At 37.6% G+C, this 18,060-nt stretch overlaps 1 protein-coding gene across 1 annotated transcript; it reads right to left on the minus strand.

The window, feature by feature from the left end:
- Positions 1-470: 470 nt before the first annotated feature.
- On the minus strand, positions 471-7,180 carry LOC116714614 (CD82 antigen). Its single transcript, XM_032555295.1, has 8 exons — positions 6,990-7,180; positions 5,832-5,910; positions 4,908-5,020; positions 4,756-4,830; positions 3,469-3,567; positions 3,192-3,389; positions 2,309-2,392; positions 471-1,595 (listed from the first exon to the last, which is right to left on the minus strand). Exons 1-8 carry the CDS (start codon positions 7,053-7,055, stop codon positions 1,041-1,043), a joined length of 1,269 nt encoding a protein of 422 aa, XP_032411186.1. The 5' UTR covers positions 7,056-7,180; the 3' UTR covers positions 471-1,040.
- Between the last annotated feature and the right edge of the window lie 10,880 nt (positions 7,181-18,060).

Below are 18,060 nucleotides of genomic sequence, written 5' to 3' on the forward strand. Positions count from 1 at the left end.
TTGAATTGTTGTTTATTTATCTTCTGGATTATCCAGCTTTGTTATTTTATGGAGTCACATTTTCTTTCCTTTACTGTATGAAACTATTTTATTTTAAAATTGTTTTTAACTGTTGAGATTTTCTGCACTGTCTCTGTGGGGCTGTCTTTGTGTACTTTTGTAACTTTTCTACAAGATGCCTGAAAATGTTTTTCTATTTATTGAATACTGAATAAATCATTTAATATGTAATAAAAATGTTAAGATAAACAAGAGTCTCTTGGTCACATTAAACCCAACAGGCAGATTTTCAACTTCTGGTTCTGCTGCTGCTTCCTGGATACAGAAACACTTTTTAAATAACAAATTTGCTGAATTTTCCTTTAATTATAAGCTCCTAATTAACAATATTGATCTATATAAAGACAGTCATCATGTTACTGAGTTCTCAGAATAATAATCAACAATAAGTTAAGAATGTAGGAAACTGATAAATATCAATATGTGATACTTTATTTCTACAACATGGTCAAATATAAAAGATATTTTCATCTAGTCATTCAAATTTACACCAGTGCAAGTGTAATTTTAACAACAATAAAAGAAAACACTACAGCTCCCTGCTAAAGCCTGGTTCACACAGCGGGATTTTAAAATTGACGATTATTTTCAAAATCTGAGAGAAAATACACGATACACAACAAACTAACCATGAACAGATTCCAATCACCAACCTTCAGATGTCAGACGGGAAATCTCGCAAAATCTCTCGAGATTAAACGTGAGTTCAAAGTAAATAAAGGTGACAAGGTGATAGTTTGATTGATGGTTGCAGATGAAACGGCCTGTGGTCTCCGGCGTCCAGCGGATCTTCTGTGGTTTTGTTTCTGATTATTAACCTAAAACAGTTTTTCTCTTAAAACTTTTCAAGCAGCCAAACTAGTTCAGTACAGGAAACTTTGTAAAAATAGAAAACATTTACAGAAAAAAAAACAAGATTTTATACAAAATAGCTAATTTTGAATTAGCTATTTTAGCTATGTTTACAACATTGAGTCTGTTTAATAATGCTGACTAGCCTCCTGGTAACCATGGTAACCCTGGTTCTGGTTGAAATTAAGTGGCTCCTGGAAGCCCTGGTTCTGGGCCTGGAAGCCCTGGTTCTGGCCCTGGAAGCCCTGGTTCTGGTTGTAATTAAGTGGCTCCTGGAAGCCCTGGTTCTGGCCCTGGAAGCCCTGGTTCTGGCCCTGGAAGCCCTGGTTCTGGTTGTAATTGTACTGGTCATACGTCATGTTGTTGGCATCTCCAGCAGGCGTGTACCCTTGGTTCTGGTTCTGGTACTCTAGGTTCTGGTTGTAATGAAATGGCTCCTGGTTCTGGTTGTACTGGTCAGCCATGTTGTTGGCGTCTCCAGCTGTCCTGTAGTTTGGTTCTGCAGCACCTTCATCCGGGTCTATGAAGGCGTGGTTCTGCTCTCCGCCAGCCGGGTCGGGCTCGGGCTCGGAGTCTGAGTCTGAGTCGGCGTCGTCTTCACCAACGAGCCGCTTGTTTTTCTTTAAAGCGTCTTTTTCTCCAAACATGCGGAACAGAGATCCAGCGATGAAAAGGCCGATGATCTGCAGAGCAAAGGGCCGTTAGTACCCCCTTCAGGCAGCCGCAGGCATTACAACTGAAATGCAGAAATCCGTCCTTAAAACCTTAATGACTGAAATTATATCAAATTGTACAAAAAATGTTATTACTTGTGATTTTGCTGTTTATGATAATTATGACTTTAAGACTTTTTCATGGTGGAAATGGGCTTCCATCCCGTTTCATAATGAATATTCTATTACCGTACGTACTTATGTTAATTAATGAATACTCATATTTTAATTTTATGTATTGCATAATGAAAATATAGACTCACAATTTTCTATTTCTACAAACATACCTACATTTTGCTCATTTCCATTGCTTAGTTGCGAGTGTCACTAAAAGCTTTAAATCCCAAATTAGAAATAAATTTTATAATTTTGATCACATGTTCTCTATTTTGATGTATGATATGTAGAAGACATTTCTCAGCCTAAATGTATATTTTACCGCAGAATCTAGTTAAGGGTTAAGATTATTTACTGAGTTAACCTGCCTGCTGCATGTTTCCTCTTTAATAAACCAGGTGTAGTTCACACTCCGACCACTAGATGGTATCTAATTACTGATAATATCAACCTTTGAATGAGAGGAAACTGTATCTACCGACATTTGTAGTTTTTATACTCCCTCCTCGTTTTATGCCCAGTGAAAGAGGAATGAGTGGAGGTTAAACATTTCAGATTATTCTTACCTGGATTAAAACGAGGAATGCAGCCATGGCAACGATGGTTATGACGTTCTCCTGCAGCCATTGGTTGATCTTCTCAATGCAACTCTGCGGCATTAAACACATCATTGCAATGAATCAGCTCATTATCAGGTGAGGATTCTCAGTGTAGACGCGTTGCATGTTGTTTACATCCGGAAATGTTGCAAATTAGCACATCGAAGGGCAAAAGGCCGATTCTTTTGTGTTCCATCCGTTAACTAACTGAAACCTGGAGGTGTATTATTAATTCAGTGCAGGGAGCCACAGGAGAAATAACGCAGAAAAACTCCAAACCATTCCTACTCTTCTTTTTTCTCGCTCACTGTGTCCGCTACACTTCACGCAAACTCGTTGCCATAGAAACCGACTGACAGCAACGCCACTGTGTGTCAGGATTCAGCAACAAAAAATATGCAAACATTTCCCACACAAAGAGCAGAACATTCAGTCCGTTACAGTTTTATGTTTTTATGTTTGATGTTTATTTTGTGATTATTGATAAGTGATCGCTGTGATAGATTGGCTACTTCTGCTATTAGCTAAGCTAATTTGAAGCCCTGCTCTACTGATCATTTGTCAGAGTTGATGTGAGAGACGCTTTTTTTTAACTGAACCGAAACTCCAAATTCCACAGCACATCTACATGTTAAGGTTGTCAAAGTCAAGCTAGCAAAACTGACCTACTTCCCTCTCCCTCGCTATTTTTTCTTAATTAAAACTTTCCTGACCAAAACTGCGCCTCTTTTCCTTTTACGTATCAGACGTTGGCAGCTTTTCGCCCTGCAGCGGGATCGTGCACACATGACGTCACTCTGCAACACGTCTGTGGATCCAGATTTCTGCTGTTCGTTTTAGTCGACTGTACCTCATTAAAAATCCCAGTTCCTGTTCCAAGCAGCCTTTCATCGGTGCTATTGGTTTCCAAGCACCAGGACGAGTTTATGCTAGGCTGAAAGGACTGGAAACAGGAACACGGCAGCACGTTCTGACTTGTCAGGTTCAGAGTTTGAACGAAGGAGTTCTTGAGCCAGTCGTCCGGTCCATTTATTCCGCAGCAATTAGTCTGTGAGCCAGAATAAAGACAAATATTAACCAGGCATCTTTATTTGAGCTAGGACAGAAGTGATGTTGGAGAAACTCACAAAATGCTGAATGTTATCCATGATTCTGTCGGCCCTGCTGCTGCTATTTCCATACTGACGTATGATGTCATTCACGGTTTGAGCCAGACTACCATCGATCTGGTGAGGGAAAAAAACGCTAAGCTGCGATCTTCGAGAAAGACTGAATTAAACACAAGAACAAACACGAAAACGGCCTGAAACATTCACACATGCATTCAAACCACACCAGAGTTCAACTGAACCGATGAACCATTATTAGCTTTGTGTTCCGCTTCAGAGTTTGATTATTCATTCATACCTCCACAAACAAACCGGGCTGTACTGGATTGGATTACAGCGGATTAAACAGTGCTGGTGTGAACGCAGCCTAAGCAGCCCAACAATATCGACATTTACATTCTTGTCTTTCGAGTGAAACAAACTGATTACGTGTAGAAAAATGTTACTTTTTCCTTCTTCTGTTCACTAGTCACTATTTTCACAACAGTTACCAAGATCACTTTTAGATGTTCTGCCAATTATTTCTGTGCACAGCAGAGTAAATCCACGACACACTTTTACATCCCAGGATAAGGTGCTGGTCTGCTAGGTCTCCTCATGACATCCTCCTAATCTCAGGGTTAGACTTTTGAGCTAACATCTGAGCCTCGGGCTTGTTTAGCTGTTTTATGCAGCTTCAACAGTTTTCAACTGTTTTGATGGACTCCAACGACGGACATGAAAGGAAAATGACAATGACCTTTGACCCTGGAAACTCTTTAAATGATCTCCCTCTAGAATCAATCCAACAGACCTCTCAGGTAAGAAGTTAAAGGGGCGGTGTTATGTGTTTTCCAGGCACTTAATGCCATTTTATTGCACATTCAAGTAACTCTTTTATAAAAATGCTAAATATATCAAACATGACTTAAAAAAAAATATTTACTTCCTGATTTAATTGGGCCTCTGTCTCTTTAAAAACTCCTGCTCTTTCTGAAGCTCCGCCTCCAGGAAGTTGTCCCAACATGGCTCCTTTATTAACCCTTTAGCGTTTTTACCAGCGTTGCTCTGCAGCAGTTCCTAGAACAAGCTCAGCAGATGTTTGCTAATTGCTGCTGGCTAGTCTGAAGGAGCTGCGAGGAGGCGGGGCTACGTCCACCCAGGAGTGTTTTACAGCTGAATGGTTGCCATGGAGATTAAAATATTTCTCAGACATGAAAGAGTCAAAGCAAAACTCCAGGTTTATTTTTGATGAGGGAAAAACATTAAAACATTTTGAAAACAAAGTAGATTTTACGCGATAGAGCCGCTGTGAAGAGGCCTGACCTTGTTTCTGTTCAGGAGCAGCAGGACGGTGACGTACAGCTGACCCAGGACCAGGGCGATGAGGAAGCAGAAGTACTGAGGAGGAAGAGCGCTCAGAGTGTTGAGCAGGTAGCAGCTGTTTTCCCCACAGCAGGGAATCATGGGAAACTCACCACCAGCAGCAGGAACCGTTTCTCCAGGGCCGCTCCAGTACACCCAGTCAGGCTGACCAGCGCCACCACTCCACCGATTATAAACAGACCCGCTGCCACCACCTGCAGCTCCTCTGGACGCAAAAACACACAAAATATAAAAAACACAAAAATACAAAAACACAAAAAAAATTAAAAAATACAAAAAAATATTTAAAAACACAAAAAATATAAAAAATACAAAAAAACATTTAAAAAAAATTAACAAATACAAAAAAATATTTAAAAACACAAAAAATATAAAAAATACAAAAAAAACATTTTAAAAAATTAAAAAATACAATAAAATATTTAAAAACACAAAAATATGAAAAATACAAAAAACATAAAAAATAGAAAAAATACAAAAACATAAAAAAAATTTAAAAACACAAAAATATACAAAAATTTTTTAAAAAACACAAAAAATATAAAAATACAAAAACCAAATAAATAAAAAAAAAACACTAAAAATATAAAAAAACACAAAAAACAAAAAATATAAAAAAATACAAAAGCAACATACATTTTTTTTGCATTAGTTCTGAGCCACCAGAATTCAAACAGTTCGACTGAAACTATTGAAAATTTAGCAGAAATTTTTCTTTTTCTTTAATTCATTGGATGGCAGAAAAACGCATCTGCCTTACTTCAAATGGCAAAAATAAATAGGTTTATATTAAGTCATATTTATACCCAGAGAAACAGGAAGTGGTGGATTATTAATTAAAAGTTCCTATAAACTCTGATGCCATTAGAAAAAAAAACTGAATTAATATCTGCTTTATTTACATTTATTTTACTGGAAATTTGAGTTTTCATCTTTTCCTCTGGGGAGATTTTCCTCACCCTGAATAAATGTTACGCTGTTCCTTAAAATAAAAGTATTTGTTTTTATTTTGGTACCAGAGGAGAGGACATTCAGGAAGCTTCCAGAGTCGAAGAGGATCCAGATTCCACAGCCCATAACGCTCAGACCCAGAACCTGCAGAGAAAGTCCAACTGAAGTTCAGACCTGCATCATGTTTATGTTGGTGAAACAGGCGACAGGTGAGCGAAGCATCGGAGCAACAGCAGCTGAGCCTGGAGAAGCAAAGGCCTTCAGAGACAAGCTGGACACGCTAACATGAACCAGAACGTAAGTTAAAGTGGGATTTATGCTAAAATTTGATTTATGCAAAAACTGATGTTAGGTTTTGCTAAAAAAAAATAAAAAATCCTAAAACAAAATTTTGAATATGGCAAAAATGAAATGTATACTCAAAGGGAATTTATGCTAAAACTGAATTTTTTGTTTAAACAAAATTTAGGCTACACTAAAGCAAAATGTACGCTAAAATGTAATTAATAGCTAAATTAAATTAATGCTAAACTGAATTTGTACCAAAACCAAATTTAGACAGATTCTATCATAACTTCCATTGTGCACATTTTGTTGTGTTATGATTTTTGCATTTTGTTGATCTTTCTGGGCCACCGTACTTCCAATCATCTGATCAAAACAGTTAAATCTCTTTCTTAACAAGTCATAAAATGATGCAAAAATCTGAAACAATATAACCTTTCAGCTCAGGTGTGTTGAAGCAAGAAAAACATCTGAATCCTGGGCGTCCCTAAATCAATAATCAATCAATTATTTTATTTATAGCACTTCATGGCTCTTCCCTGGAAGGCCTCTGCTTAAACAGCCATTAAAACCCCATAAGAGGCAGCTTCATATCATGATCAATTATTTCCAGGTCCAAGGACTGAGCCTTGGGGAACTCCTTTACAGAAAAGATTCAACATGACCATTTCCTGTTGCTACAAGGAGCCACTTCCTGTCGCAACAAACAAAACAACCAGGAGGAACAGAAGGACTGAAAGCAAAGAACTGGATCTGGAAACAGGAAATGTTCTTCAAAAAACATCACAAGTTAATATTAAACTCTGAAGAATAAGCCAAACATTTGAGAAATATTTAAAAAGATGACAAACAAAACCAAATATCCAGTTAGGAGTCATGAAGAACCTGATTTAAATGACTTAAAACAAGTTAATGATGAAAATCCAGGAGAAACTCACCAGGAAGACGGAGTTTAAAACTGTGAAGCAAAACTTCAGCATCTCGATTTTCACGCCCAGCTTCATCCTGACCAGCAGCAGGTCGACGCCGTTCTGTCGTTTTTCTGTCGTTTTCTGTGGTTTTCTGTCGTTTTTCTGTTGTTTTTCTGTCGTTTTCTGTTGTTTTCTGTCGCTTTTTGTTGTTTTTCTGTTGTTTTCTGTCGTTTTCTGTTGTTTTCTGTCGCTTTTTGTTGTTTTTCTGTTGTTTTCTGTCGCTTTTTGTTGTTTTTCTGTTGTTTTCTGTCGTTTTCTGTTGTTTTCTGTCGCTTTTTGTTGTTTTTCTGTTGTTTTCTGTCGCTTTTTGTTGTTTTTCTGTTGTTTTCTGTCGTTTTTTGTTGTTTTTCTGTTGTTTTCTGTCGTTTTCTGACAACAGATCCACAGCAACAGAGACGTTCTCCAACAAACCGCTTCGCTTCCCGTCCAATCCTCTGGGAACCAAGTCTGTGCTGAGATCAAAGGTCACTTCCTTATTACCTGTTAAACATCAAACCGCTCAGGTGGTTTCCATGGAAACGAACACCAGGTGTTTCCTCTGATCCCACCTGAAACCCAGAAACTCGTCTTCGTCTCGTTCCGTGTGACGTCCCAGAGTTAAACTCCTAAAAGAAAAACGCAAACTTGCTACATTTCCCATCATCCCTTGCGGCGTTCAGGACCGCTGAGACGGAACAAGGAAGCAGAAGTTCTGAGTATTCCCGATCGATCAGTTATTAAACAAACTGTTCTATTTTTATTTCAGTTTTCTGATCTGTTTTCCAACCTGAACCAGTTCATGAAGCTTTTATTGTTTAAATAAGTTCATGTTTTCAAAACTTTCTGGGTTTAGAGTTTTGTTTAAAGTAATTATCATCATGTGAATAATCATCACAAGTTTATAGTTAAATGAAAATCAACAGTTCTTCGTAGTTTAATGATGAAAATATTTTTATGTGAATAAATTAAGCTCGAGTTTTCTTGTCAATATTAAATGAAAGCAGATTTTTGTTTTCATTGTTTTTCATCCAGTTATTCAACTAAGCGGCCAACAGGCGGCGCTGTTTGACTTTTTGCTTCTCATTCTCGTCTTTTCTCCAAGAAAAAAATCATGATGAGGTAAAACTCCTAAAAGTACATTTTGTTTCACAAAGTTATTCTTCAGAAAATGTAATTTCACAGAATATTACAACTTGACAGTTTTCACTGACATCCCTGCAAAATGTCACATTTTCACTAGAAAACTCATCTTTCATGAAAACTTCCTGTTTTTGTTGTTTTTCAGGTTTGATTCATAACTAAATATTTAATTCACCAGCAAAATATTTAGGTTCAAAGTAAACATTTGAAAATTGAGTGCTTAATATTTAAGTAGCTCTCAGGTAAATGTTTAGTTGGCAAGATAAATATTTACTTTGGACATTTATTCTTTAATATCAACAGCCAATCAGAGTCTGGCTCTCCGCTCGGTTCTGTTTCTGATTTAAGCGCCTGGTTCAGATGAACACAGGCTGCAGATAATAAACCAGACATTAAAGTGACTTTACCCGAAGTCAACCAGCAGAGGGCGCTGCAGAGTCATCTTCATGTTGGGAATGAATGCAGAGAAACGGAAAGTTTCCTTCATCCAGAAGCTTTTTAACATTTTTAACCCCAAAAGAGGAGAAGATCTGGATCCTCTGGCCTCAGCAAACACTCTTCGTGTTTCTCAGCAGGAAAAATGTCTGCAGGCCAACAATCCATCAGGAAACCATGATTCTTCTCTGGAGACATGACTGGGAACAATGGAGTTATAAATCTGTTTAACTGGGGAGGGCTGACAGGGAGCCGAGTTGAACAGAACCAAAACCAGAACCCAGAATGGTGCAATCATTTCCTGTTATCTGTTGGTTCTGCTTCACTAGAAATGAGCAGCAGTGGAACAGGAAGAGGATTCAGATGTAACAAAACGTTCATTTAGTTTATAAAGCATTTTGTTGCGCAACCCCCCCCCACTCTCTCCTTCCCCCTCTGAGAGAGGAGATGCTACCAGCTCTCCGTCTAACGGGTGAATTGAGTTTCCTAAATCTGCTGGGATTTATCCAGAACTGGATAAACTCTGTTTAAAGCTGGTGTCCAGAACGACTCGCCTGGTTCCTGACGGCCTCCATCCAGGCGTCCCTCCCTTCTTCCCCCTGTGAATTATCCAGACTGATCAGCCTGCAGCCAACTAGTTTCACAGAGCTCACCTGTTAACACCTGTTAACGCTCCTTCTCTTTATTACAACTTGCTCTTGTTACTGAACCAGGTTGGTTTTAGTGACTCAGTGAGTCCCAAGGATGATGTTTCACATTTAGTTTTGGGCTAAAAGCAAACGATAAAACATTTTCCATCTTTTCCTCTCCAGAATCAAACATCAGAGCTGTTTCACAACCATCAAAGAACTTTGAGGCGACTCATTAACTGAATGTCCACAACATCTTTTAGATTTTATGCTTCATATTTTATTAGTAAGACAGTTTTGCCAGGGTCAGTACAGCAGAAATAATCAAATCATCTAGTCTATCTTTCCCTACTGCTGACACTGAGAACTAAAGAGGGAACCTTTGAGAGAGACGGACAGAGTTTGGCGTTTCGGACCCCAGAACTGGCCTGATGATGATGAAGGTGCTGCAGCAGGAGGAGGAGGAAGTTGATCGATGAAGGCAGGATCTCTGTAGGTCTGATGAGCTTCTGTCTCTGCATGGATGGTGAGGTCACACAGGACTTGGTGCTGGCAGGATGAGTACTGACTTGGATCAAAGCAACAAACTGAACCAGAAAACAGCTGGAAAGAAAAACTGGATCTCATTTGATCTGCCTGATTCCCCGTCCCACTGCTGCTGCTAATGCTAATGCTAATGCTGAGAAGAAGGTTGTGGGTTCGGATCCCATCAGAACATTTCTGAGGGAAGTTTGAATGCTGTCCCTGTTCTCTACTTCCTGTGATGTCATCATGGTTCTGTCTGCTGCTGTCCTAAAGGAGTTTTATTCCGGTTCTGATCAGGTTCTGATCCAGCTCTCTCTCTCTCTGAGGCCACGCCCCCTCCTCCTCTCGCTCAAAGTCTCAGTCGGCTCCAGCGTCTCGTCCAGGATGAACGTCCCTCTCTCTCTCTCAATTGCCCTGATCCTGTTTTCCTGCTACGGTGAGTGACCTTTGACCTCTGACCTCCTAACTCAGGGGGTCCCAAAGTGGGTCCTGGAGGCCCGGCATCCTGCGTGTTTTAGTCTCTCCCTGGTTTAACATACCTGGATCAAATGATGGCTCGTTAGAGGCCTAAGAAGAACATTGACATGCTGAGCAGGTCGTTGGTACCAAGGAGAGACTAAAACATTCAGGATGCCTCCAGGGGCCTCCAGGGGCCTCCAGGGGCCTCCAGGGCCCACTTTGGGCACCGCTGACCTAACTGACCCCAGTCAGTCCGCTGAACGACCAGAAAACGGTTTTTGCTCTGTTTCACTCGCAGTTTTCTCATCTGCAGAGCCTTATAGAGGAAACAGTTTTAGCACCGGGTCCTAAAGTATTTACTAAAGTATTTACCAAAGTATTACCCAAGTATTTACTAAAGTATTTACTAAAGTATTTACCAAAGTATTTACTAAAGTATTTACCAAAGTATTTACTAAAGTATTTACTAAAGTATTTACCAAAGTATTTACCAAAGTATTTACTAAAGTATTTACCAAAGTATTTACTAAAGTATTTACCAAAGTATTTACCAAAGTATTTACTAAAGTATTTACCAAAGTATTTACCAAAGTATTTACTAAAGTATTTACCAAAGTATTTACCAAAGTATTTACCAAAGTATTTACTAAAGTATTTACCAAAGTATTTACCAAAGTATTTACTAAAGTATTTACCAAAGTATTTACTAAAGTATTTACCAAAGTATTTACTAAAGTATTTACCAAAGTATTACCCAAGTATTTACTAAAGTATTTACCAAAGTATTTACTAAAGTATTTACCAAAGTATTTACTAAAGTATTTACCCAAGTATTTACCAAAGTATTTACCAAAGTATTTACTAAAGTATTTACTAAAGTATTTATTAAAGTATTTACCAAAGTATTTACCAAAGTATTTACCAAAGTATTTACCAAAGTATTTACCAAAGTATTTACTAAAGTATTTACTAAAGTATTTACCAAAGTATTTACTAAAGTATTTACCAAAGTATTTACCAAAGTATTTACCAAAGTATTTACTAAAGTATTTACTAAAGTATTTACCAAAGTATTTACTAAAGTATTTACCAAAGTATTTACCAAAGTATTTACCAAAGTATTTACTAAAGTATTTACCAAAGTATTTACCAAAGTATTTACTAAAGTATTTACTAAAGTATTTATTAAAGTATTTACCAAAGTATTTACTAAAGTATTTACCAAAGTATTTACCAAAGTATTTACCAAAGTATTTACCAAAGTATTTACTAAAGTATTTACTAAAGTATTTACCAAAGTATTTACCAAAGTATTTACCAAAGTATTTACTAAAGTATTTACTAAAGTATTTACTAAAGTATTTATTAAAGTATTTACCAAAGTATTTACTAAAGTATTTACTAAAGTATTTACCAAAGTATTTACTAAAGTATTTACCAAAGTATTTACTAAAGTATTTACCAAAGTATTTACCAAAGTATTTACCAAAGTATTTACTAAAGTATTTACTAAAGTATTTACTAAAGTATTTATTAAAGTATTTACCAAAGTATTTACTAAAGTATTTACCAAAGTATTTACCAAAGTATTTACCAAAGTATTTACCAAAGTATTTACTAAAGTATTTACTAAAGTATTTACCAAAGTATTTACTAAAGTATTTACCAAAGTATTTACCAAAGTATTTACCAAAGTATTTACTAAAGTATTTACTAAAGTATTTACCAAAGTATTTACTAAAGTATTTACCAAAGTATTTACACCCCAGAAAGTTTTTCTGCCTCAGTGTTTTTGTAGATAAATCAGGCTTCAGTCACAGTGAAATTAAAGGGGCATTCTGCTGCTTCGCTGTTAGGAAATCTCATTTCTGTTCCAGTTTATTCAGGTTTTTGTGACTAAAATGAAAAAAGAAAACATTTGTTCTCAAATATTTTCCTCCATTAATGCAGAGAAATAAATAAATAAATTATTTTACAAGTTATTTTATAAAATAAAATATCTTGTAAAATCTTGTTATTGTATAGTTTTAGCCACTTTAGCCAACCAGGCAGTGAGCTGCGGTTCAGCCCACTGCACAGGCTGTGTCCACTTCAACTAGTACTTCCTCACTCACAGCCAATGTGGGGCAGGAAGCCTGTGAGAAGTGCATTTTTAAATTTGTTGATCCCAGTGCTGGAGCCGTGGAACCGACAACCAGCCCTCTTCTCATCAAAGCCTAAGTTGAGATATGAGGCTGGATGGTGTCCAGGTCGGTACCTTAAAGCTTAATTATTATTTTCTTTGCAGTTGTGAAACATTTAAAACTTTCCATACTTCATTACTCATAAATCATTTGCTTACTCAAACACATAAACATAAAACTTTAAGACCTGTAATGTCTGAAAGTTGAATCCAACAAATCAACTTTGTGGCTGCTCTGCCTCTTAACTCCTTAAGAGGAGCCTTTGTTTCAAAGAAAGGTCATTTAGGTTTCTCAACATTTGCAGTTTCCTGATTTTAGGAAACTAAAACTGCATCAAAATTCTGCCTTATGCGATGATGATGACTCTCTCCAACTTCCAATAAACTATGGTTCCACACAAAACCCTAAGGTTTAAAAAGCCAATCTCTAATCCTTAGGAAAAAAGGTTAATTTGAGTCTTTGCAATTTTAGATTTCACAGTTTATGTTTAAGGTTACTCCATTAGTCTGAGTTATTTTTATTATCAGACCACCAGACAAATCTTTACCCCACCTCATGAACTTTCCTTCACCTCTTGGAGGGGATGATTTTATGGCAGGAAAAAGAGCCGATAAGGAGAAACTCCTAATTCTTCTGCTTTGTTGAAGGATGAAAAACATACATACTGAAGTTTGATGTCGGATCTCCTCACCCTCGTCTTGATAAGTACAGAGAGCATCTGCTGCTTTTCTATCCAGACTGTGATGACGCTCAGCTGACCACTTGGTGCTCAGACAGTTTCAACTTTATGCACAGAGAACATCGTGAAGCTCACTATCGATCATTATAAGAACAGTTTCTGTCCGAGTATCGTCTCTGATCTGGACGCTTTAGGACCAGAGGCTCCGGAGCGTTTAGCAGTCGATCCGCTTCGGGTTTTTCTCCCGCCGAGGGGAGCGAGTGAGGAACCGGGTAACGGCCGGATCTTCTAACCACTTCATTTGGTGAAATGTTAAAATGTTCTCACCACAGAGAAGAAGCTAAATGTTCAACTTGATGACTACAGAATTGAAATAAAATAATTTTTCTTCTTTGATGGACAATGAAAAAAATCTAGTGCAACCTTTGCTCCACACTAGGAACATTGTCGCCCCCCTCTCTCTTCTTCAGTTGTTGTTTTTGGGTTTTTTGTGGAGGATCAGTAAATAACTTATTGGTGTTTTACCTTCACCAAGGTATGAAGTGTGATTTTACCAAAGTGCAGAACAAGAGAAACATCCAGCAGTGCCCCCGGCCCCCAGGGCCCCCCTTTGGCTCCGCCCCTGCTTTCCAGTCATTTCGTGTCAATATTGATGGGTAAAAACAGATAACAGCATTTTTTAAAAATTATTTCCCTGAATCTGATTCCAACAAGACTGAAATTGTTTCACGTTTATTTCTCTTTACATAGAATTTGGAGATAATCGATCATTAAAATGGGCAAATCATATGGAGTGCCGTTTGAAAAATTAAACACAATAAAAAATTAATGACAATATTTTGGTTTAGTTTGTCTTAAAGAAAAAAATGCTGGAGTTCATTTTCAGTCATATTTTCATCATGTTATTCATACATTTTCTTTTATTGCTCCATTAGGTTTCCTGTGCTTAAAGATGAAAAGCAGTTTGCGGTGTTCAAAGTGTGGCTCGGGGGCCATTTGTGGTCACCGGGACAATGTTAGTGGCCCCTGACTGCAATATACAAACTCGGTCCTGCCGTTGGCATTTTGTTATTTTTTAGCAAGACAAATTAAATTAAACGAAAAGTATTACAGAAAGTATTTTGTAATTTCTCTACATTTTAATTTTATATGAAATACATTAATAAACTCTGAGATACATTACAAATACAATTTCCTATTTAACTTGGATAGTAGAATAAGTTTTTTTTAGAAAGAAGGTTCTCATTTAAGTTGTTAGGAAAAATATTTTCTAAATAATTGCCTAAATATTTAAGAAATCGTCCTCCATTTATTAATACAAAAGAAATCCTCTTTGTTTTATTAAAATGTTGCACCACAATAACTTATGGTTTTAGGAAAATGTTATTTAAAAATGTGGATATTTTAACTCTGAAGTTTGAACTAATTAATTCTGTTTCCTGACAGGAAATGTTAGCAGCGACGATGAAGAAGAGACGATCCAATCCAGTTACAGTGAATCAACAACGCCTTATTATGACTACGACTACAACGTCACCTTCGAGTATTACTACGGTAACAGCAGCGCTCCAGCACACGCAGCTTCAGCTTCATTCATATTTCATTTACTGACAGAAGAATCTGGGTTTTCTGTCCTTCCAGTGAATAACAGCTTCACCGGCTCAAACGAGGTGAGTAACGGCTCTGCTGCTCTCATTTATCCTTTTTATATCATTCATACTTTTATTATCATCCAGTACTTTCCTCTTTAGCTGCAGTAGATACAAAGGAAATCTTTTACAACTTGAAGTCTAAACAAATTTTATTTAAGAATGATTTATTTGTTAAAAAAATGATCTATCAGAAATATCCAAATCAAGTCAGAACTGGAGATGGGCTCTTATCCTGCTTCCGTTTTTACTCACTTTTTATTCAGTAAATAGAAACATTTCAGATTTAGGCGCAGAATGTTTCTGTAAAGTTTGTTTGATGAAAAGAAGTAAATCTGCTTTAAAATGCACAAACTGGAAAAATATGTTTACAGATTAACAGTTTCCAATGAGAGAACAACGGCGACACCTGCTGGCTGCAATGTTAAAAATCATTCTAAATAAATTAAACCAGAAAACTGTCAGATCTGAGCAGAGGGAGAAATCACCCAGCAGAGTGTGCAACATGAAAATATCGCATTTATTTTGACAGAAAAGTGTTTTTGTTTTATCCAAGTGGTTCATTTTAAAAACATATTTTCTTTCTCTTTCAGACTTCTCCAGAATCGACCACTACGGTAAAAACAATAGATTCACAATAAAAACGCAGCTTCCACGTGTTTCCGGTCTGATTTGTTTAAACTGAATATTTAGATTTTAAATATTTATAGATTAGTAAATTAGTAGCTCGTTAGCGTAGCTTGCTAGCTTGTGTGGATAGTTGCATGATTAACATTAATAGTTGAACAACTTAAAACTTAAGCAACAGGAGAAATTTGAGGATTGAGCCAAGTCAGGGGAGTCTGAAATCACACACTAATTCATTAATATGGAGCTAAATTGGTGTCGATAAAGTTTGTTTAAAAAATAAAAACAGAAGCATTTGGTGAATCAAGATATATTTTTGTTTGCATCACAAAGAAATGTGTCTGGTGTGTTCATTAGTAAATATTGAGACCATTTTAGCTCCGTAATGAATGGGATCAGGCGCTGCTGCTTGTCTCATTGCTTTTCCGATGATGATGATGATGATGATGATGATGATGACATCACGTTTCATTCTCTTGCAGATGGTCGACGTCAGACAGCTCCAGTCTGAGAGCGACAACAGCAGCTGCAGATCAATAACCGACCGATCGCTGCTGATCAGCTCTCTGCTGCTGTCTCTGGCGGCTCTTTTCCACTAACAGCCATCGTTTCCATGACGATGCTGCCACTACACTCGGTTTTATTGTGTAATAAATGATTTCACTCGCATGAGGAGCCGTGTTGGTGAAGCAGCTTGAACCAAACCTTAGTGGGACGTTTGGGTTCGGACTTAAAGTTGTTGCTAATGTCTGATCAATGCTGATCCATCCAGACGGGATTTCTGTTAGCAACGATACCAGTTAGCATCTGATGGTTACCAGTTATTGATATGGGATCGTTGTTCAGCCATGATGCTGAAACAGCTGTTTTAAATTCAGGGTAATTATGACACCAGGACGGGTGAATCCTCCGGATAGACAACATTTTAGCCACATTAGCATAATAATCTGAAGATGAGTGTATTATATCCTAACTTGGACCCAAATGAAATGTTTGTTTTTGAATTTAAATCTTTGTATTTGGTTGGACTGATCTGATTCTATTTGTCTTTTTATATAAATGGGGTCTGTTTGTTCTCATGTCTTCTGAGGTGTTGGTGTTATAAAAATAAACTGGATTTACTATTTCTATTCTATTTTTTAAGAGTATTGATGACTAAAGTTTTACATTAAAACCTGAGAACTGTCCCGATAGGTCAGTCTGATTTATTAAATTTCAAGACTTTAAAGAAAAGCATCACATCATCTGCGTTCCACCTGTATCTTAGAAATCACATGTTAATATTTTAATTGTCTTTCTTTGATGAAAGACGATTCGTCAAAGAAATAAAATGTTCTCTGCTGTAACTGATGTTACGGCCTTAACACTGTAAAACCGAACAGCTCCTCCAGTTGAATCTTCTCCTTTGTCTCGTGTTTTAACTTTAGCCGAGATCAAAGCAACAAACTGAACCAGAAAACAGCTGGAAGGAAAAACTGGATCTCATTTGATCTGCCTGATTCCCCGTCCCACTGCTGCTGCTAATGCTAATGCTAACGCTGAGAAAAAAGTTGTGGGTTCGGATCCCATCAGAACATTTCTGAGGGAAGTTTGAATGCTGTCCCTGTTCTCCACTTCCTGTGATGTCATCATGGTTCTGTCTGCTCCTGTCCTAAAGGAATTTTATTCCGGTTCTGATCAGGTTCTGATCCAGCTCTCTCTCTCTCTGAGGCCACGCCCCCTCCTCCTCTCGCTCAAAGTCTCAGTCGGCTCCAGCGTCTCGACCAGGATGAACGTCCCTCTCTCTCTCTCGATTGCCCTGATCCTGTTTTCCTGCTACGGTGAGTGACCTTTGACCTCTGACCTCCTGACTGACCCCAGTCAGTCCGCTGACGGTTTTTGCTCTGTTTCACTCGCAGTTTTCTCATCTGCAGAGCCTTATAGAGGAAACAGTTTTAGCACCGGGTCCTAAAGTATTTACTAAAGTATTTACTAAAGTATTTACTAAAGTATTTACCAAAGTATTTACCAAAGTATTTACTAAAGTATTTACCAAAGTATTTACTAAAGTATTTACCAAAGTATTTACACCCCAGAAAGTTTTTCTGCCTCAGTGTTTTTGTAGATAAATCAGGTTTTAGTCAAAATGAAATTAAAGGGGCATTCTGCTGCTTCACTGTTAGGAAATCTCATTTCTGTTCCAGTTTATTCAGGTTTTTGTGACTAAAATGAAAAAAGAAAACATTTGTTCTCAGCCAGGCGAGGGAATCAGAGATCTGTGCTGTGTGACAGGCTCTCGGACCTGTAGAGACCTGAACGCTGCAGGTCCGCCGTCACACAGACTTTTGTTTGAAACGTTAATCCTGCTGATGAGGGAGGAAAGAAACGCTGGATTACCTGAGTTTACGCTAAAATCTCTGAGCTGCAGCGAGAATCAAGCAAACATCTCTTCATAAAACTGTTTATGTGACAGATAAACGAGAACAGCTACAGGATTAAAGACGTTTATGTAGTTAGATGGTCTGTTACGGAAACGCCTGGAGGTTAAAATTACACTGAAACTAAAACTAATTTAAAGACGTCAACGTTCCTCCCTCATGGAGGAAAATTCATCCAGAAATTCACAAAAAACGGAGAGAATTTTCTCCACAGACGATGAAAGACGCCTGGTGAAAGCAAAGATGAATTCGGTTCTGATTGGATGTTCATCAGAACCAGCACCCGGAGTCTAACCGGGTCACAGGAGGTTCCCAG

Source organism: Xiphophorus hellerii, chromosome 3 (genome assembly GCF_003331165.1).
Source record: "Xiphophorus hellerii strain 12219 chromosome 3, Xiphophorus_hellerii-4.1, whole genome shotgun sequence".
Classification (NCBI taxonomy): domain Eukaryota; kingdom Metazoa; phylum Chordata; class Actinopteri; order Cyprinodontiformes; family Poeciliidae; genus Xiphophorus; species Xiphophorus hellerii.

Bases quoted from the DNA above. Each gene is read 5' to 3' on its own strand.
- LOC116714614 (XM_032555295.1), bottom strand. From the start codon at position 7,055: ATGAAGCTGGGCGTGAAAATCGAGATGCTGAAGTTTTGCTTCACAGTT. The intron at 5,911-6,989 runs GTGAGTTTCTCC...CTTTCTCTGCAG, and splicing joins TTTTAAACTCCGTCTTCCTG to GTTCTGGGTCTGAGCGTTAT. The intron at 3,568-4,755 runs GTCAGGCCTCTT...TTCCCTCACCAG, and splicing joins TGCTCCTGAACAGAAACAAG to ATCGATGGTAGTCTGGCTCA.